The sequence below is a fragment of the Lontra canadensis genome, unplaced genomic scaffold (assembly GCF_010015895.1).
Source record: "Lontra canadensis isolate GAN:19392208 unplaced genomic scaffold, GSC_riverotter_1.0 scaffold53, whole genome shotgun sequence".
NCBI lineage: Eukaryota > Metazoa > Chordata > Mammalia > Carnivora > Mustelidae > Lontra > Lontra canadensis.
In genome coordinates, this window is record NW_022631047.1 from 6,607,291 (window position 1) to 6,628,839 (window position 21,549).

A 21,549-nucleotide genomic window follows, 5' to 3' on the forward strand; every position below is an offset into this window, starting at 1 on the left:
AAGGTTGGATTTCCAGATTGCTTTGGGCAATCAGAGTGTGGCCGAGGTGGCCCATAATCATTAAGTTATGAAAATACAAGTTGCTGGGAGGAAATTAATACCAGGTTTAACTAGGGAAAGGCCTGCTTTCTTGTGAAGTAATTATAAAATTAAAATGTGATATTTCTCCGGTGGGTTTAAAAAGCCTCCCCGTGAGGTCTGTGGCACAACAGTAATGTCAGGATTTGCACCAAGACGGGACTGAGAAATCCTTTGGTGCTCTAAAGATGTTTGCTAGTCAAGAGACACATGCAGGTAGGTTTCCAAAGATTGGGTTAAAGGTAATTAAAAACAAAGAGAGGGAAAAGGACAGGGTTTGAGATTTCCAATTACTCTTTAAAACTCAAGAGTCAAGCTGTTATAGAAAATGCAGGCTTTCCGAGTAAGATTAATAATGCTAAGCTAATTAGACTCACAGGCATGGCCAACATATAAATTCAGGCCCAAAAGAGGGACACTGTCCCTTTAAAAAGTGCCTGGGGATCAGTGGAAAAGCTAATGAGGAGTGTCAGTTGGGGCTGCTTTAATAGGTGGTCCTCCAGAGGATAAAGCCTGGGGTTTCTGTAACAGGGCTTCTGTGCTTGATTCAATAAATCAATTTATATTATATGCGGGTGCAGCTCTGGAGTTGGCTTCATAAAGCATTCTGTGGCATTTCTCAATCTGCTTATCCACTTCCCCGTCAGCCTGCCTGAATGTGTTGTCAGAGGGCACTGAAAAGAGCAGTAAAGAAGAAGATAGAAGCCCCATCTACAATATTTGTAAAACTCGACCCAGCAGCTCTCCAGACCATGCTTAGGGCTGCCTCCAGTGAGTTTCTTTCCAAAAAATGCTTGGATTATTGGTAAGAAGCCCAGTGCCATGGGGCTGTGGCTCTCATCCCCGAGCTAGGTTCCAGGCTGCAGATGGAGAACAGAGTTCACCCCAAACAGAATGGGAAGGGTTGGAAGTGAAGTTGCTTTTTCAATCAGACCCTCAGGGTCTGAAACACTCCCCCCAAAAAGCAGAAGGAAAAGCGAGAGGCACCAAAGGGACCATGGCCGGGACCAGTCCAGCAGGCAGCTGGCAGAGGATGGCTGAGGGAGGCAGACTCCTGACCGGGCAAGGAAACGGGTCCTCTTCAGGTTTTAGGCTCGCCAGCAGGCTTGCCAAGGAGTGACCTTGGGAGATGAGCTGTCCCTACACACAGCAGCTAAGGCCTCTAAAGATCTGAGAAGTGGAGTGAAGTCCATTCCCCAGTCACCTCTAAGGCGAGCAGCAGCGGGGCCAGAAGCCACATGTGGCCATGCAGTTCCACTCACGTGCCCTATCTGTGCTCAGCTGTCATTTTCTTTTTTAAATCCCTTGCCATTGGGATGTTAACAGATAGCTTCTTGCATGTCCTCCCCAACCCCCAGCTAGACCCATACCCTTACTTTATCTAGGAAGCAGGGGCCATCAGCAGGACTGTCTGGGATGATGGCAATGCTCTTTACCTGCACCCCCACATTCACCAGCCACCAGCCACATCTAGCTACAGAGCAATTGAGATGTGGCTAGTGTGACTTGGGAAAAATTTTTAAATTTTATTTAATTTTCAGTAATATAAATTTAAATGACCACAGGTGGCTAGCAGCTGCCGTGCTGGAGAGCACTCAGAATAGAAAAAGTATTTCCTTTGCCTTAATAAAAGTATTCCTTTGCCAGAATAGAAGATGGTGGTTGACCCCCCTCTGCTCCCAGTAGGAAAATCTCTGATTTGCTCATAATTTTAAAGGAAATACATGAGGGGAAAATGACCCTGATGTATCATCAAGTTAGAATAATAAAGAGTTAAGGCTGCAAGAAATCAGAATGAAAGGTTACCATCACTGAAATCTTTCAAATGGAATTTGTCTTTTCCAGAAGCTCTGAAAAGCAGAGCAAAGCCCATCCCCCACCAGACACAGAGGGTGGCAGCAAGGGGCCAAGGAAGCATTTTACAAATGAGAGACTAGGTGCCCAGGGTTTGCCTAAGGCTCGGAAATCTTGGCAGAGCAAGGGCCAGTACCCATGGAGCCCATCTCCCAAAGCCATCAACTCTGTACTAACTAAGCCAGGCCGTCTCAGGTTACGGGTCCAGGCTGTCCTCTGAAATAAGGCCGTCATAAATGTTAGAAAGGCTTTGCTTAAGGAAAGAATTCTGGTGTACTTTACTCATAACCAGAACCATCTGGAAGCAATCTTGCATTCACACGATGGACTTCTCTTCCTCTTTGGCCCTCGCTCTCTCTACAAATCCCATCAGGCGAGGAACAGCTGCTGGAGAATCTGGCTGGATGCCAGGGGTGTAGCCAGAGCCCCCTCCCACACGAATGTCCTTCTGGGCCCCGGGCTTGCCCGCCACCCCCTGCCTCCCATGGGCCTGGACACAGCGCACGACGAACACTGAACCCACATGAGAAAGCTAAATCACCAGCAGGCCCCAGAGCAGGGACCCGGTGCCACAAAGGCAGCTGTGAGAAACTGCTGTTTCAACTCAGTAACAGAGATGCTTGCCAGCAAATTACAGCCCAAGATGGCTCAGAGGGCTGCAGGTCGGGACAGAGCTCACACCGCCAGCTAGCAAGCAGCACGCAACAGCAGCTCCACACAAAGGGCCGGGGAGGAGGGGCGCCGGCTCGCCATGAGGCAAGGCCGGGATTCCAGCACCAGGACCAACGACACCAGGCAAGGAAGGTGAGGACTGGGCCATGTCAGGGACCAACCCGGTGCCAGGGGTACTGTGAAGAAAATGCCTTTGTAAATCAATCTATTGGGGAACGATCTGAGGTGGGTGAAGGAGAGGTGGGAGAGCCACGGAAGAGACCGGTTTCGTTATGAAGGTGCCGGTGACAACCTTTTGTCCTCTCCACATTCTGGCCTGCCAAGTTGCTCCACGGTCTCTGAGAAAGCATGAGGGTGGGAGAGAAAAGCTCCCCGTCAGGAGGAAACACACTCATCCTTGATGATGAGACGAGCACCCCCCCCCCCCCCCCCCCCCCCCCACCTGACAGCCTCTCCCTCACCTTCCTTTCTGCTGCAGATGTGCCTCGGACAGCTGCCATGACGCCAGGAATGAGAGCAGACCATTGTCCTCAGCACTAGGGAGACCTGGTTCTCGGGGGCTCTTGCCCAACAAGAGCACCCCCAAATCACACATAGACTCTTAGGGACAAGCATGAAGCCTCAAGGTTTAATGTGTCCGGCAATACGGGAGGTCAGACCAGGAACCAGAAAAGTTAGTGCCTCAGCAGCTCCTGAAATGCTTCATTCATCCCCTCCTCTTCTTTAAAGGACTTTTGGGGAGACACTAATCCTGGTGGATAGGGGTCCCCCTGCTTAACTTCAGGTCACCGCTCCAAACGGAGTAATTAGGTCTAATCTTACCCTGAAGAAAAACGGACTTGTATCAGAAAGAGCTCTAGAAGTCATAGCCCTGGGATCTAGTACTTGCTCGAACACTTTTGCACTCGTAGAAGCTGAGCAAACCACCGAATCCCTCAGAGTCTCCACCTGCTCAGCTGCAAAATGGGAACAAGGAGGAGGAGTCCTTCAGCCACGGGCAGTCCGGCGCAGGACACGGTGTGCTCCCCTAAGTAACGCTGCTGGGGTCACATCTCAGCTCCTCCCATCCTACTAGTGACGTAGCCTGAAACTTAGCCCCTCGGCCTCAGTTTCTGCATCTGTGAAACGTATCTGGTTCACTGTTAACGATGAGAGATCACCTAAAGCTCCCGTTGCGGTGCCTGGCCCTTAGCCGCTCCCGTAACTGTCAGGTAGGCCCACTTCTATCCTGATTCGTGGGAGGCTCAAGGGGGAGACAAACATGACCATCACAACTAGGAGTTTACTACAAGGATTAAAGGGCTTTGAATTACATGAACCCTTGATTTGTAGAAGGGCTTCAGAAAAACAAGTTCACAGGCTAAGGCCAATTCTGAAGCCCAAAAACATAGAGGGACATGGCAAGGACCTGTGTCCTCGAGCGTGACACACACCAAACACTCACCCAACCGCCTTCAACCAATTCCAACCAGTTGATAGTAATTTAAGACGTTTGTGGAGAAAGAGCCGCAGACCTTCATCTCCCTTGCTATAGAACTCCTTTGCCAGCTTTCTCTTTCTATAGACAACTCAGAAACACAGCAAACTATGAGCCCATTTTTTTTTTTTTAAGTCTACAAGATAACTGCTAGATCTGAGGTTTCTCATGAGAGGTTCAAACAGTTAAAAAAGGAATTCATTAAGGTGGAGGGAGGGAGTTTACAAGGGCAATGGTCTAACTTGGTTCTAAACTCCCCCACTTATTTCAAGCTCTCCTTTTTCTTAAGTGTCCTTATCAGGTCAAAAGAATAGGTAGGAAATACACAAAGATATACATAAATCTCTGCTCGGAGCCAGAGCTGGCGCCCACAGAGGCGTGGGGACCATGCTTAAACAAGCCAGTGAACCATGTCTGACTAAAGCCATTCTCAGGCTTGGCTCTTCAGTTACTTGGTACCTTCTGTGGAGATCCATACATTAAATACAGCTTATTTATGGACTGCTTATTTTCCTTAGGATCATGCTAACACAGTGTGTGGGGGGGGTGTGTGTGTGTGAGTGAGAGAGAGAGAAAGAGTGTAAGAGACTGAGTGTGCATGTACAAAGTTGGATGCGATCTAGTCCCTGAACTTATCTACATTTTAAAAATTATAAAATACGGGTAATCTTTAGCCATTTGTCTACCAAGTGTGTTGTGACTGCATAAATCTAATTGGCCTCTGGCATAGAAAGAACACACAGACAGCCTTGCCCCAAGCTTAACCTATCTCAGATGAAAGCCAGCTCCTTATTCCCCCACCCTTCCACTGGGCCATCCACAACGGCCCCGCCCCCTCAACTGCCGTCAATCACACCCTTTCGTTCCTTTCCTCCAATTAATAATCCCTGGCCATTCACTGGGTGTCAGGCACCAGGGGAGGCCACCCAATCCTCCTGGGGCATTACAGGCTAGCTCAAGAGACCTGTTTGAACAGCTAATTGGAATTAATGACTTACCCTTAAAATTATCTCTGGACTAACTCATCTAGATTCTTGTTTCCTTCCTTCTCTGTTTTCTGCTTCCATCCCTCTCTTTGGCCCCAGAGACTGCAGTCTTTCCCTCTTTCCTTCCTTTTTTCTTCTCTCTTTCTCTTGATTTATCTAATTAGGGGCACCCGGGTTGCTGAGTCAGTTAAGCCCCTGCCTTGGGTTCAGGTCATGATCTCCTGAGAGCATGAGCACGCTCAAGGGCACACCTGAGTGGGGGGAGGGGCAGAGGAAGAGCCACAGAATCCCAGCTGAGCAGGGAGCCCCATGTGAGGCTCCATCTCAGGACCCTGAGATCACCACCTGAGCTGAAATCAACAGTCAGATGCTTAACCGACTGAGCCACCCAGGTGCCCCTTCACATACATATTTCTATGCTGGTTTTCTTCTGGCTACCTAAGTCTGCTTTCATCATTCTCCTTCACACTCCTTAGGACTGCCTAACTAGAACACTGCTTTCAACATTCATTCTCCTCAGAAACACATCAGCACAACCCGCAGCCTCCCACAGTAAATGTATTTCTCTGAATGGCTTCCCTTATCCTCGGCTATGTTCCCTTGATACCGACTCAGTCTGATTTCCCACAGATGCTCTCTTTTTGGCCATCCTTCTCACTGTCTTGCAGATGCACTTTTTTTGTTTATGTGTTTGCAATCATGGGGATTCCTAAACTAGGACATCTTTCCTTCCATCATTCTAAACTCTGCAAACCCCAGACAAAACCCCACCACACTTTTCCAACTAGAGTGGCCCTCACCTTAAATTTTTTTTGTGACAAGTGCTGATTTTGCGGATTCAAAACAAATGAACTTACAAAGACAACCCAGCCAGGTAAGGATAATGATTTGGGGGCACCAAAACTCCAGACCCTCAGAGCTGCAACATCCTTTCTGCAACATCCATTCATGTTTTAGAACAGTGGTAAATATTTGACGCTTTGTGGGTCATACAGTCTCTGTTCCAACTACTCAACCAGCTTGTTGTAGAGTGAGGGTAGCCAAAGATCAAATGTATACAAATGAATATGATGGGACTGAACAATTACTTACAGAAAGGGGCCGTGGGTAGAATTTGGCTTTGGGGCCATAGTTGGCTGACCCTGCACTAGAAGAAGAGTGGATAGTGGTGAAAATCTTCTCTTTTAGATGGTAAAGGACAACTGGAAGTGCCTCAGATCAGCCCCTTATCTTCCCTAGGTGTGCATTCCCAGCCTAGGAGTACATTCCCAGCCCAGAAGTCACCACAACGAGAATTTGGGCTGTGACCATCTGTTAGGACTATTCTGGTCAACGAAGAAGAGGAAATGGAAATTACTTTTGTGCTGAGGCTGGAGATATGCCAAGGGAAGAGTCCCCTGTCTCAACCTCCTGCTTCAGGGCTCACTACCTCGGGGCTAACAGCAAACCTTCACCCACACTTCCATATCCCGGGCCCTGCACACTCTCATTTAGTCCTTCCAGCAGTCTTATGATGCAGATGTACTTTACACCGTATCTATTTTTCATACGGAAGAAGCAGAGGAGGTGTGAGTCCGTGTTAGCCACTGACCCCGAGATGGACATGGTGTTTCCATAGGTGTGCTGTGGGAGGAAGACAACCCTCGGCCAAGACTCTCATCTCGCTGTGAATGTGAAGAAATAACGCAGATGGGTCATTACCTCCAGTCCTTACAACAACCCCTTAAGAGCAAATATTTTCCACTTTATTCTTGGAAAATTAGGCTCCCAGGGGTTAAGCGGTTTATCCAACGTTGCCTATTTAGAAAGATCGTAGAGTTAGGATTCACATCCATGCTAGTCGGGCTCAGTAGGCTGTTAGCCCATTCCTTGGAGCCGCTGACCTAAAAACCAACTTAAATGAGTTTTAAAAGCCTCAAAAATGCTTGCTCATCTGAAGCGAGGAATTTTGTCAGCTTCGTGGGGTCTCGTGTCCCCAGGGAGGGCCTCGGAGCAGCACTGAGGCAAACCAGCCCCGTGATCTGAGGACTGGCGTCCAGGCACCAACAGCAGAAGTGGACACAGCTCCTATTCCTTCACCACCAGCCAGGTCTCCGGCTGCACTACCTGCTCCAAACTGCATAAATGGCTTTTGCCTGTGGTGATGCATCCCTCACACATACCGTGGCAGTGCCGAGGCAGAGGGAGGCGTGTTCTTACCAGCCTGTCATATTAAAGTCCCTGTAGAGCATCTTCTTTCCAAGCTCCTTTCTCTGTACTCTCCTTGGAAACTCCAAATGTGTGAACTCATTTCCCAGCAAGTGAGGCTGCATGAATGCCTAATAGCAAAAGAAAGGGGAAAAAAAAACACACACACACATATTTAGAAGAAAAAATAAGACTCGAAAATGTTTTGCAAATCAAGACAGTCCGTATTTCAAAAACAAGAAAACTGTTCTCCTATTTTAAAGGAAAGAATTAGATTTACAAAGCTACAGTTATCAGCAAATAAAAATCACCAAATTAATTTATAAAGGGATGTAACTATTTCACTATATGTGACAAATTAATTGTAATCAGAGACACAGATCACTAAAGTCAAAAGGAAAAGAAACTAAGCTTCTCTAGAAGTTCACTTAATTCAAATCCAAGATTGTTTCACTTGCCTGAATGGCATGTTGACGCAGCAAGAAAGCTCACCCTGACTCTCCTCCTTGGCTCTCTCTGCTCTCCTACTCACACTCTTGGCGATCATGGCCTTGCCTTTGAAACCTGCATGTGAATCTCCACATGAACACAATTGCCCAAGAGAGCAGGTTGGGGCTGGATACACCAGACGGGAACTTTCTGTTGGACTCCTTCCATTTTGCTCTGCAGTAATTTGATCATGTAATTGGAAGACTATTGCAGAGCAGATGGCTTCTTCCCCTCCCCCAAATCTCTGTTCACACTACAAAAGTCTTCAGCAAACAGCCACTTAGGGAATTGCTTTGAAACAACAAACAGTCTCATTGTCACGTTCGACATTCAAATCCAGCTCTCTGAGAGATGAAATGCTCAAGTATTAACTTTCCAGCTAGAAGGCCACCATAAGCAAACTTGCATTGAAGCTTCCCCACACCACACTATACGATTGCTTATTAGCAGTGTAGTGGAATGGATCCTTTCTCTTCCTCCCTTCCTCCCTCCCTCTCCTTCCTCTCTCTCTCTCTCTTTCTCTCTCTCTCTCTCAGTCTCGCAGAGAAGAGTGGGCAGAGCAAATCATGACCTGGCACTGTAGGCAAGCAAGGGATCCCTGCCACAGGACAGATGGTCATGTCCTCAGTTTACTGGCAATAGGCATCTCCCACAGCCTCTTTCCCAAGACCTGAAACAGGCAGATCTCCTAATGATTCTCATGGCAGTCTGGAGGTTCAGCTGGATGTTGGTCATCCCAGCTAAGCCTATCTGGAATCAAAGGCAACAAGCTGAATTGTCACTGGGTTGGCTAGACTGGGCCAGATAATGGAATTCTGAGCAGGCTTGGAGATATGGCAGTACAGTACTGACAAGAGGAAGGGTCTTTACTGTCCGCTGTAGCCCCCAAAGTTCCGGGGTCTGGCAGGAATTCTACACCATCTCTGAGGGGCTCTATATCAACCTCTGCTGGGGATGAGGGCTGGGCTGCTGATGAATATCAAGAACACTTAAACACTGAGTTTGACAGAGAGGTTCCTTGGGAAGGAAGGAAGGGAGGAAGAAAGGGAGGGAGGGAGGAAACTAATACTTCACAGGGCAGGTCAGTGGTGTGGGCTTTGGGGGACACAGACTTGGGTTTGAATCGAAGTTCTGCATTTAATAGGTATTATTATTAGTTGGTGATTAAGCTTCTGGAGCCTCAGTTTCTTACTCTCTCCTAAAGTAACTCTGTATTTATCTCACATGTTTAATAATTAAATGAATGCACTTACCATAGCCATTTCTGCTCATAAAAAAAAATGACTATATCCTTCTCATGGTGCCTGAGCCCTATTACATACATCCTAACTATGACACGTGCTTTGTGAGCTCTCATGTCACACTGCCAACAGCCTTTCAGTGGGGACTGGCTACAGAACCTGTGGGTCCCAATGTGAAATGAAAATATGGAGCTTCTGTTCAAGATTAAAGATTTCTAGACAGCAAGGGCAGACCACTAAATCATGTGCAAGGCCCTGTGCAGACGCACGAGTCACACACCCAGGAAGCCAGCTGTCCCGACTAAAGGAGCAGAGGCATAAACCATCAATGAATAGCAGTATCTACTATGCACACTTTGTCATCCCCTAGAACTGCGGGACCCCATCAGCACGACATTCTTCTCCCCACCCCCCGCCCAAGTTGTTCAAACACTGACTTAGGGGCTACCAAATACCAGCCACTCCGTACGCCTGTTACTACATCAACAACCATACAAATCACGTGCCAGAGACTCAAGTTACAGATGGGGAATGAAGACCCAGAGAACTTGAGACACACTGCCCAAAGTGATCAGCCAGGGCTGAGTGGTTTCTAACACCACGTCCGTAACACCCACTCCAACCCTTCAACCTGCACATGCATTTACAAAAAACAGAAAGTGGGGAAAAGCCTGTGGCCCTGTTGCTCCTGGACCATGCAAAGTCTGAATCGTCAACGGGTACCTGTGAAGATCCAGTTAACAAAAAATGACAGACTGCACACAGCTTGGCTGTAAGGATGCGCCTGAAGTAGCCAGAAGAAATCCTTTAATAATACGAGCGACGAAATAAATGAGTAAAAATCCATACAAAGGAATGCTGTGGTATCATTTATTTTGACCATCCAGAGAATACATAATGACATGGAAAGAGTAGATGTATTTGCAAAAAGCAGGTTATCAACATGTATATTATTAACAAGCAGGTTAGGATCCTAAGGCCTTTTCTAAGTACATTTCTTCACAGACTCAAGTGACCAAAAGGGGTCAGTGTGCAGCATCCCAGGTACCTGGCCCCCTTACCAGGAGGCTGAGTGGCCCTTTGATGGTGCTGGAACCAGGTACTCTCACACCCTTTCTGCTAGTACACATTGGCCTGGGCAGTGGTAAGGGGAAGACCTGCTGAGGGAGATGCCTGCAAAGCAGCTGGGAAGTCCTGAGCAGCCCACTCTCCGCACAGGCCACCTCAACTCTCCCTATGAGGATGACCCAGCTAGGATGTACCTAGGATGTACCTAGGACATCTATTTACTATTTTTAAAATTCACCGTCCATATCCTAATCGTGGGCTCCTTCTTACCAGCAATTTCAGTACTCACTATCATTGGTGTTTGTCACACCCGACGGGAGTTACTGGTGTTAAGGAAAAAAGAACTCAAGAAGTAAGTACAGTAGAGCAAATAGATGGTTAATTTACGAAAAATGAGATGCTATAGTACAATGGCGCACATCCCTGTAGGTTTTCAGAGGAAAACATACTTCTGCGCCTTTGGGTGTATCTTTTTCTGCGGTGCTCATGGGAGTTTTTGTACTTCATCTTAGGTGGGCTGTTACGTTGAAATACCACAGACTGGGTGTTCGAACACTCTGTCTTCCAGCTCTGGAGGCTGGGAAGTCCAAGATCAAGGTGCCAGCAGATTCACTGTGAGGCTGGCAGACCCACCTCACTGTGCCTCATGCCAGCTTTCCTCTGTCTCTCTTGGGAGAGACACCAAGATCCCTAGAGTCTCTTCTTCTCAGGACGTTTATCCTATCTGATGAAGGTCCTCCTCTTACGATCTCATTTAATCTTAATTCCCTCTGTAAAGGCCCTATCTTCAAATTAGCACTCCGGGGGGGTAGGGCTTCAACATAAATTTTTTGGGGACAGCAGCTTAAACAGTCTATCACATGGTCCTCTATGAACACATCTGTGTAAGTACATACTCACAGTCATCTAAATGCAAAATGTTATCTGACAGCTTTCTTTTTAACTTACCTGTATTTATAACCATTTCTACTATTGAACATGGATTATTAAAGAAAACCCTAAAAATCATTATTTTTTTATTTTTACTTATTTTTAATAAAGTTTTTGTTTTAATTCCAGTATTATTAACTTACAGTGTTATTTAGTTTCACCTGAAACATAATACAGTGATCCAAAAGTTCCACACATTACCCAGGACTCATGATAAGTGCACTTCTCTTTTTTTTTTTTATGATTTTATTTATTTATTTGACAGAGATCACAGGTAGGCAGAGAGGTAGGCAGAGAGAGAGGAAGGGAAGCAGGTTCCCCACTGAGCAGAGAGCCCGATGCGGGGCTCGATCCCAGGACCCTGAGATCATGACCTGAGCCAAAGGCAGAGGCTTTAACCCACTGAGCCACCCAGGTACCCCGGTAAGTGCACTTCTTAACCCCCTACCCACTTCCCCTCTGGTAACCATCAGTTTATTCTCTATAGTGAGGTGGCTGTTTCTTAGTTTCTCTTTTTCCTTTGCTCATTTGTTTAAATTCTTAGCATAATACTTTCTAAGTATTCATCCATGTCACTGAAAATGGCAAGATTTCATTCTTTTTAACAGCTCAATAATATTCATGTGTGTATGTGTATCACATTTTCTTTATCCATTCATCTATCGATGGACACTTGGGTTGCTTCCGTAACTTGACTATTATAAATAATGCTCCTACAAACAGAGGTGCATGTATTCCTCTAAATTAGTGTTCTTGTATTCTTTGGATAAATACCCACTAGTGAAATTACTGAATCATAGGGTATTTCTATTTTTAACTTTTTGAGGAACCTCCATATTATTTTCCATAGTAGCTGCCCAGTCAGCATTCCTGCCAACAGTGGAAGAGGGTTGCATTTACTCGACATCCTCGCCAACACTTCTTGTTCCTTGTGTTGCTGATTTTAGCCATTCTGACAGGTGTGAGATGACATCTCATTGTAGTTTTGACTTGCACTTCCCTGATGATGAGTGATGTTGAGCATCTTTTCATTTGTCTGTTGGTGATCTGTATGTCTTCTTTGGAGAAAATGTGTATTTATGTCTTCTGCCCATTTTAAAATTAGATTATTTGTTTTTTGGGTGCTGAGTTGTGGAAGTTCTTTATATATTTTGAATACCAATCCTTTACTGGATACACCATTTGCAAATATCTTCTCCCATTCTGTACTGTGCCTTTTTATTGACTGTTTCCTTCACTGTGCAGCTTTTTATTTTGATGTAATCCCAATATGAGAACCCAGTTTTTAAAGTAAGTTTTAGAAAATCATTGAGAGGAGCTTCACTGCCCCTTGTTATTCCAATAATTTGAGGGAAAGCTAATGTCACTGGGAAGGACCTACCAGGCTTGAATTCAGGGGACGCCAAAGCCCACTGCTTCCCAACAGCCCAGCACACAGACATTCTATTCTCAGAAGCAGAGTGGACCACAACTAGGCAACTCAGAAACAACTTCTCAGAGGCTACACAGCATTCAAGCAACACAACTCGTTAGTGTTACTTGGCTAGAGCTGGCCTGTCCCACCAGAAGCATCACTCATGTCAGCGTTCTGGAATCTTGAGCCTCAAAAGTGATTTTACTTTGAATTCAATACAAGCAACATACCCAAAGTCTACAGACTGTAAAATGTGGGTGTAAGAACTTGTTAGGTTCCTCTCAGCAATAAAGTCCAATGGTATCTTGACTCCAAACTTTTAAGACTTTTGGATGATTTTAGAATGTTTTGCTCGACTGCTCATATCTGGGCAGTTCATAAATAGGTATACAAGACTACTGTCCTTTCCCAAGGCACGTTTCATAGGGATGCTGGCCTATGAAAAATGTGGACCTTAACGGGATAAAAATCCAAGATAGGGGAGCACGAACACATTAAGATCCCTACAAAATAAAAATTCTGGACACTCTCCTAAATGGTCCTTGTTTTTCTCACATGCTGGATATATTTTAGCTCGTTCTCTATAATGACAATATTTGGGCATATGTATGTTAGAACATCTGCACTGTGATTAAAAAAATACCAGCCACACTTAAGTATCTCATTATTTTCAAACCTTAGCTACAGGCCAGGGCCTAGCATAGCACCTAACACAGTAAAGACTCCAAGTAAGCATCTGCTGGAAGAACAAATATGAGACATTCTGACCTGCTTTACACAATTACATTTGGTAATTAAACTTTGTAAAATAATATAGTATAGCTTTCAATTTTTTGAAAAACTTAAAACTCAGGTCCATGGCACATAAAAACAATCTTGGACACATATTACTATATTCTGGACTTAGTTAACTTTTTATAATTTGATAGATACCTTCCTATAAAACCACATGTGTGTGGGTGCAGTTACACCATTTAAAACCTCATGGTATTTCACATTCCTAAGAATATCCAAACAATGTCATGTCTCTTCTCTACTTAATAGGCTTGCTGACTAGAAACCCAGAGACATATTTTATACTAAAATCCAGTTTAAAGTATACTGGCCTGTTTCATGTGTTTTTTTAAAAAAAAAAAAAAAAGGATCACTCTTTGTACCTCCATTTTTATCCTAAACTTTGAGACTCTCCCGCAAGGAAGCATAACAGAATGTTCCTAACTGAGGGGTGGGGGTGAAGGTACACTGAAGGTCATGTGTTGCCACAAATGACCCCTGGAAAGAAAGCTTGGTAACCACTGCCCCTACCAAACCAAAGACAGGCTGCCAGGAGACCTTTAGGGAGTCTGGAGAGCGCAGGTTTGCTAGAAAGAGGGTAGGACCTATCCTTGCCACTTAGTGTCTGTACAGCTGATGATAATAAACTTCCAGACATGGTTATGTTTGTCCAGGGACAAGACGGTCAGCTCATCTAGGGAAACGATCCTAGAGTAACCTGCTGTGCCAAGAGGCAGCAGGACACCAGAGATGGGGAAGGAGGATCAGATGCCTTCTGGCTGCTTTGCTCTCTAGTTCTGGGCAGAAACTAGCTACAAGGGGACAGAAGTAAGCACTTACTGTGAACAAACACAACCACCCCATCCCAGTGAGAATCTGAGTCACAAAGGGATTCAGGAGGGGACAAGCCTGAAAAAGAGATGCCTTCCAGAATCTTCTAGGAAGCCTCTCATTAGAGCAAAGTGGATGAGAAACCTGAACCCAGGTCTGTCTCACTCTGGAACACATGGATCTGAGCTCCACCTTCCCAGACTGCTGGAGAGCTTTGCACACCTTGGCAAGGTAGGGTGGACACAGGGAGGAGAATCGGGACCCAGAAGTAGAGAGTGATATGTATGGAATGGTGACAGGAGGAGACAGAGCACCAGGCTTCCGGCAGACACTGAGATGGTGGGTCCTGAGGCGACTCAAAATTGCAACACAAAATGCTTACTCCTTTTAATAAAAGTTCCTTCTGCTGTTCTGTGGTCATCTTGCCAGTGAGTAGTGCCAGCTAGCGAGAGGATTAACCCAGGTTTGGGGGTACCCAGCCTAAGGAATGCATGCGACTGACACATGAACTCCCCCATGTGCCAGGTATCGGGGGCTAGGGATTCAAAGAATAACAAAAAAAAGAGGTCCCTTTATTCAGAGCTCTCGCACGAGTTGGGGAGACTGAAGAAGGCTCTTGGGTGGAATGGAGATATCCCCGGGGCTAAGGGATAAAGAGTGGGGCACTCACTGGATGGGTCAGAAAGAATCTGAAAAGCATCTGAAAAGCTGGTCACCGAAGGTGTTTGGGGCCAGAGTAGCAAGAGGAGAGGGGAGGAAGTGCGAAGCAGCATGGTGAGTGGAGGGGCTTTTGAAGCTGCTTTTAGGAAAGAACAGAGATGAGGCAGAAGGGTGCCTTTCTTGGGGACCTATCTAGCTGCTTCTCCATGGGCTCCTGCAGAGCCCTGAAGAAGGCCTCTCCCACAAAGAGCAATAACCAGTTCAATAAAGTGGTAGTATTTTTTGCAAAAAAACCTTTTCGAGCAGGAATAATATATACACAGTAAAGTTACTATATCGTATGTATATGAGCCCACGTATTTTCACAAATTGGCCACGCTCATGTAATTGGCATCTAGATCAAGAAACAACATGTTAGCAGCACCTGGGGTCAGTACCCCATCCAACCAATGCTCTCCCTAGCACCATCCCAACCTGTGGGTTGGGTCTGCTTCTTTGTACACTTACTATGGAATCCTATAAGCTGCCTCCGGTGCTGGGTGTTAAGTCTGTGTGATTCATCCACACTGTTGCATATAATTAAAACATGTTCATTCTCAGTACTGCGTGGCATTCCAGGCCATGACTCTGGCTGGCAAGTGTCTTATGCATTCTGCTTTCCAGGGACATGTGGATAGTTTCCAGTCTGTGCCACTACAACCCATGCTGCCGTGCACATTCTAGTTTGGTGAACATTTGTGTACCCTCTGGTTAGGTGCCTACCTTGGAGTAGAACTGCTGAGCCAAACCCTTTTTCAAAGTAGTTGTTCCAATTTCCACTCCCATTGGCAAGATACGGAAGGTAAAAACACTCATATGTTCAATGAGAGGGCAGATTCCATAGCAGGAAATAGTTGGCGAAGTCCTCTTACTAGAAAACTTTTATAGGAGCTAATTTGTTAAATGGTCGGACCTCTCAGTATTTGAAAGGAAGTTGCCAAAATGAGGATTTTCAGTGTTTAACACAAATCTTAAGACCAAAAAAAAAAAAACAAAAAAAAACACAACAACACAACTTACCCCTGAGTAATCTCTCCTCTTTCTTGCCCATAGAAAGGGAAAAACCTTGTCAGATTTTATGACGGGAAGACTGGAAGCCTTACATTTCAGGGTGATTTACCATGATAGAAAGTCTAAGGTCACGAATGCAATGAAATTAATAACATCAGCCAAGCCACTGATGGTCACACTACTGGTCAAATGAGATGGCGATCCCAGAGCCAAGGCTGGCTGCCTGATTTATCTCTGATGCAGAGATAGAATATTTTGGTTTGAGTTAAACAAAAATGAAGGGAAAATGTTAATGACTGAGATCTAAATATGTATGTCTTGGAGTCTTTCATAAAGATTCTCTCTCTCTCTTTTTTTTTTTTTAAGATTCTCTGCCTTAATTTATCCTTAAAAATCCCAAAGTAACAAGAACCAAGCTTATGTATTTATGCCATTATGAAACTGAATATTGATAAAATTCTGTCTGGCTACATGGATGTCAAGAAAGATTCACATTTAAATTTCTACATGGGACTGTACTGATCAACCAGAGAAAAGCGTGCCCCTAAAATAACTCTAAAATTGTAAAATTTATAGCTTACGCTAAAGGAACCACATGAAAACTGGTATGCAAATGGATATATTAAACAAAATTGCCTAGATTTGTCAACTCTGCAACAGTTTAATGTATAGAATAAGGGGTAAAAAGTATTCATTTACATAAAACATATAAAGTTTCCATATTCATATGCTTAATGCTTTTTTCCTCCCAAGTAAAAATCTGGGAAGGGAATTCATTGGAAGACAGAACAACTCATGTCAGCAAAAAGAATGTGCCTGCATATCTTCAATCCCTCTGCATATGCAAATGGAATTTATAAATTTTATAAAAGGCCGCAGAAGTAGTCCCGAAGGCAGGACGGCCATACAAAAGTTGTCATATACAGTTAGAAGTGAAGCGAAGAGATTTTACTTTGTCTCTGATCTAGGCACTGTTTAAGCACACTATAAATATTAACTCATTAGTCATCATCCCATCATGGGAGGAGTCCATAATTACCGGATTTCACAGATGAAGCAACTGGAGAAGAGAAAACTGTATACACAGCTAACGTTTGTCTTGGTAAACCTCCGTGAATGCTGTCTACCTCTTTCAGAACGTATTTAATTTTAACATTTTTAAAGGATGCACTACATGATCTTGCTTCTTTACACTCAGATCAATTTTTAAGGGACCCTATGGACAGATGGCTCTGGCTTTATGTGCCCCACTTTTTCTTCACAATGTTGCAAGGGACAGGGGTTTCAGAGAGTCTAAAGATTTTATGAGTGTAGCAACTGTGAAGAAAGACTGAGTTTTTTTACAGAATAAAAGTAGTTAGGGATACATTCTCGTGGTTACTTTGTTTAGCTGTGCGGAATTCATTTTCTTAGGTCTGCCTAGGGTGTTTAGAATACCTCAACACCAAGCCTCTGACCCCTCCCAACCTGGAATACACAAAACATCCATTTATATTCATTTTCAAAATCAAGGCTCTGGCGGTACCTGGGTGGCTTGTTGGTTGGGCATCTGCCTTTGGCTCAGGTCATGATCCTGGGGTCCTGTGATTGAGCCCTGCATCGGGCTCCCTGCTCAGCAGGAAGTCTGCTTCCCTCTGCCCCTTCCCCTGCTTGTGTTCTCTCTCTCTCTTGAATAAATAAATAAAATCTTAAAAAACAAAAACAAAAACCAAGGCTCTGTTAGTGGTGAGGTTCACTTACAGGGGCTAATGTCTCTCAGTCTTCCGTGAAGCCAAGCAGCACTCCCAGGCTGCCAAAAAGAAGCCCTGTCTCGAAAAGTCTGGGTGGTGCCATTTCTGTGCTCTAAAACTCTCCTGGCTTCTCTGTGCACCTGTGTGATCAGTCAAACCTATAGTACATATGAAAAATGGGGCGCCTGTGTGGCTCAGTGGGTTAAGCCTCTGCCTTCAGCTCAGGTCATGATCTCAGGGTCCTGGGATCAAGACCTGCATCGGGCTCTCTGCTCAGCAGAGAGCCTGCTCCCCCACCCTCTCTCTGCCTGCCTCTCTGCCTACTTGTGAACTCTCTCTCCCTCTGTCAAATAAATAAATAAAATATTTTAAAAAAAGAAAGAAAAAGGCCAGCCGTTTTTTAACTGCCATATTTCAATTAGAAATTCTGAAACTCACAGGCAGTTTTGCGAGAAAGGTTTAAAGGGGGAAAAAAAAGAGAGAGGATTGGAGCGGATTTTTCTATGACTCAGTCATCAAGGGAAGCACAGTGATGGTGAAGTTGCCGCCCTATGACTAAAGGCCTCCTGGGCTCAACCTGCTCTCGAGACTAAATGGTATGGTGGGGGTGGTGGGTCAGTCACTTTTATACACTAGTACACTTGACCCTCCCCCACATTACAGTATCCTGTTTTAAAAAGCAGGTAAAGGAATATACTTTTGGGAGATCACTCTTGAGCATGAAAAATCCCAAAAAGCCAAGAGGAGCAACACTGTCCACCTTGAAAGCTTTCCAAACCCAACACCAGGGAAACGGCACGCAAACAAAATCGGACTCGGCGGAGAAGGCTGGGGGTAGTTCCAAGGACACCGCAAGAAATCACCTCGGATAATGTTGCACTTGTACGTATCAAATGTGTATTTGAAACCCACTTTCATCTCTTCTGTACATTGCCCTTGATGAAAAACAGCTGCAGACTTGGATTATCTACAAGGACAGAAGTGCATTATTTGAAGGTTTGATGATACCAGCACATCTTAATGTAATCAAATCAGAGTTTATAAATATGTCTAGGCAGAATGGAGGAGAAGCCATCACTCTCACACCTCGGGGCTCCAGAGGTCCCCCTGAGGGAGATCCATCTCTGGCTGTCACCTGAAGCAGAGGTGGGGGTGGTTTTCTGCAGGCAGCATCAAAGCAGTAAATTCCGCCGAGACACAACCATGACCAGACTGCCTTCCCTCCCGTCTGTGCCCTGACTCCATCCAAACATTCCATTTAGCTTGGTGGACCTCCTTAAATATTTTACTTCAATCATCCTAGAAACATTAAAAAAAAAAAAAAAAAAGGCACAGCGACAGAAGAGTGAGGCTTACTCATGACTATAGGACAGCAGCTTTCCCTGCTGCTGGGGCAGAAGTTCACAGCCCCTGACCCCTTCGCCACACACCTGCCACATTCCGTGTGAACACGTCAAACCCTCAAGCCTGCTTGATTAATCACCCTGCCCAAGAATCTATGGAACAAAATTCACATTACGGGAGAGCAGCACGAAGGGCCCTCCTGAGGTCAGGACGCAAGACCAAACAAAACTAACATGCCTGCCACATCCATCATCTTGTAATCTGCTTCCAGTTCTGTAATCCCCAAATGTCCAGACTGTGCATACCAAGAACATTCCTCTTCCATGTGGATCAAAACGGCTCACGTACAATGAGCTCTGAATCTTCGCTGCCTCCAAGAAAACAATTAACCATTTCTACACATTGAACTGCAGACACATGCTAAGTCAAGTCTCCAGGGACCCAGAAGCTTTAATGATTTTATCATAAATGTTTCCTCACACATCATAAAAAGAAAATTTAATTTGACCTAAGAATAAGGAGTACATTGTTAACTTTCCAGGGATGTACTAACTCTTTTAGATCACGTAAAGAATACTACAATCCCCATTACACTAAAGTGTTTCATAATTAGTTCAAGGGAACTGATCTTCCAAGAAAAAAATGAACTGGTAGGATTAGATGCACTTAAAATGATTACGATATATACTGTGCTTTATATTACCATGGGATTACTTTTCATTTTGATTTCAGAACCTACAGTGAATATTTCAAGGGAGGTGTCCTTCAGGGACATAGTGTGATCACAAAGCTGTGTCTGGGCTGGGCTGAGAGAAGTTATCACACTACTGTTTTCCTTTCATAACTGATATTATTTTTATTTTTTTAAGATTTTATTTATTTATTTGGCAGATAGAGAGACAGTGAGAGAGGGAACACAAGCAGGGGGGAGTGGGAGAGGGAGAAGCAGGCTTCCCACCGAACAGGGAGCCTGATGCAGGGCTTGACCCCGGGACCCTGGGATCATGACCCGTGCCGAAGGCAGACGCTTAACGACTGAGCCACCCAGGCACCCCTTGATATTATTTTTAACACTTTATACTATAAACCCCCTAATTCTCTCAAAATTTCACTTAAAAACAAAAACAAAAACAAAAGATTTGCATCACAGATCATGTGACTGCAGTTATTGGATTTGTTCAATTTGAAGCATACATTTCTAGACTCCTGACAGAATGGGAAGTTGGACAGCCAGGATATTTTATGTTCTGGTCATTTACAGTTCTGTTGTTTGGGGAGAATAGTTATAAACCAGAGAAATGTGAATGATTTAGAAGTAAGGATGAAAAAGAACGGGGACGGCTTTCTTACCTTTTAGAAATTCAGCAATTAGGCTCAGTTCTGTGGGCTAAGAGTGTACACTGTGTCTGAGTGACACAAAAATACACCTTCATCTTTAGGAACATAAGGAATGATTCTTAAATTAAAAAAATAAGGGAAAGAATCATTGTGGTTTGCAGGCCAGCAGGATTTGAAGTGGCAAGACTGATTCATCAAATAATAATCAAATGAGGACTCTGTGCACAAAAGAATTCTACATGTAGTTTTCACTTAGTCTTTAAACCTGTCTTCTAAGGCTTTCTACGTCTGTTACTGGTGATAAAGCTGTGGATCAGGGAAGGGCCTTGTTGAAATCACAGACACAGTCACATGACAAAGCTGAGATTGGAAGAAACAACATCTCATTGCAACGATCAAAAAATATACCACCAGGGGTGCCTGGGTGGCTCAGTGGGTTAAGCCTCTGCCTTCGGCTCAGGTCATGATCCCGGGGTCCTGGGACTGAGCCCCCGCATAAGGCTCTCTGCTCAGCAGGGAGCCTGCTTCCCTTCCTCTCTCCCTGCCTGCCTCTCTGCCTACTTGTGATCTCTGTCTGTCAAATAAATAAATAAGTAAATCTTTATATATATATAAAATATATATATATACACATATATATATACACACACACACATATATATGTGTATATATATATATATACCACCAATATTAGGAATCTGATGAATGTCAGCATTCCCATCCCTCCTTAAAAGTTAACATTTTGAACTCTCTGAACCGTTCTTGTAACATGAAGACATGAAATCACTGCAAAACAAAAAAAAGTCAACTTGCTGTTTCCCATTGGCTTCAGCAGGAAAACAGGACACAGTTTTCATGAAAGGGCAAGGAGGTGATGAAGACAGTGTACCTGAGGCATGGCCAGGCAAAGGGCTGTGACAAGTTTCAGGGGAAGGAGGAGGGGAGAGTACTGTGTGGTAATGATCCAGAAGTAAATACAGATATTGGTTCTTTCTTCCCTTTATTCAATGAATCCTGGTTCAGTATCTCTTCCATGCGGGGTACAACATGAAGTGACAAAGGCAAGGAGCCTGCCCTCCAGGACTCAGTCGGGAAGGGGAAGAGGGATGACAACCAGCAATACAATAGCATGGGGCTTCTGTGGGGTAATTCCAGGGCACGAGCACCGGGGACTGACACCCACCCCTAGGAGAGGGAGGGGAAGCTTCCTAGAGGATGTGACATTTATGCTGGGGTCTCAAAGCATGAAGAGCTGTTTCCCTGGCAGAGGACAGGGGAAGGCTACCCAGGAAGGGCATATGTCCAAAGGCATGCAGGTTGGGGAGATCAAGGTGTGGCCCAGAAATGGAAGGTGGTTCTCTGCCTACAGCCCGAGACACTGGTGGTGTTGGTAGAGGCAGCAGAGAAACGATGGAGGAGAGGTGGA

At 44.9% G+C, this 21,549-nt stretch overlaps 1 protein-coding gene across 1 annotated transcript in view; it reads right to left on the bottom strand.

The window, feature by feature from the left end:
* The window catches only part of PPM1H (protein phosphatase, Mg2+/Mn2+ dependent 1H), a 252,994-nt gene that overhangs the window by 58,046 nt on the left and 173,399 nt on the right, over positions 1 to 21,549 (bottom strand). Inside the window, exon 6 of the mRNA XM_032874649.1 lies at positions 7,267 to 7,385. Within this exon, the coding sequence (XP_032730540.1) occupies positions 7,267 to 7,385 (119 nt within the window). The remainder of the gene's footprint in view (positions 1 to 7,266; positions 7,386 to 21,549) is intronic.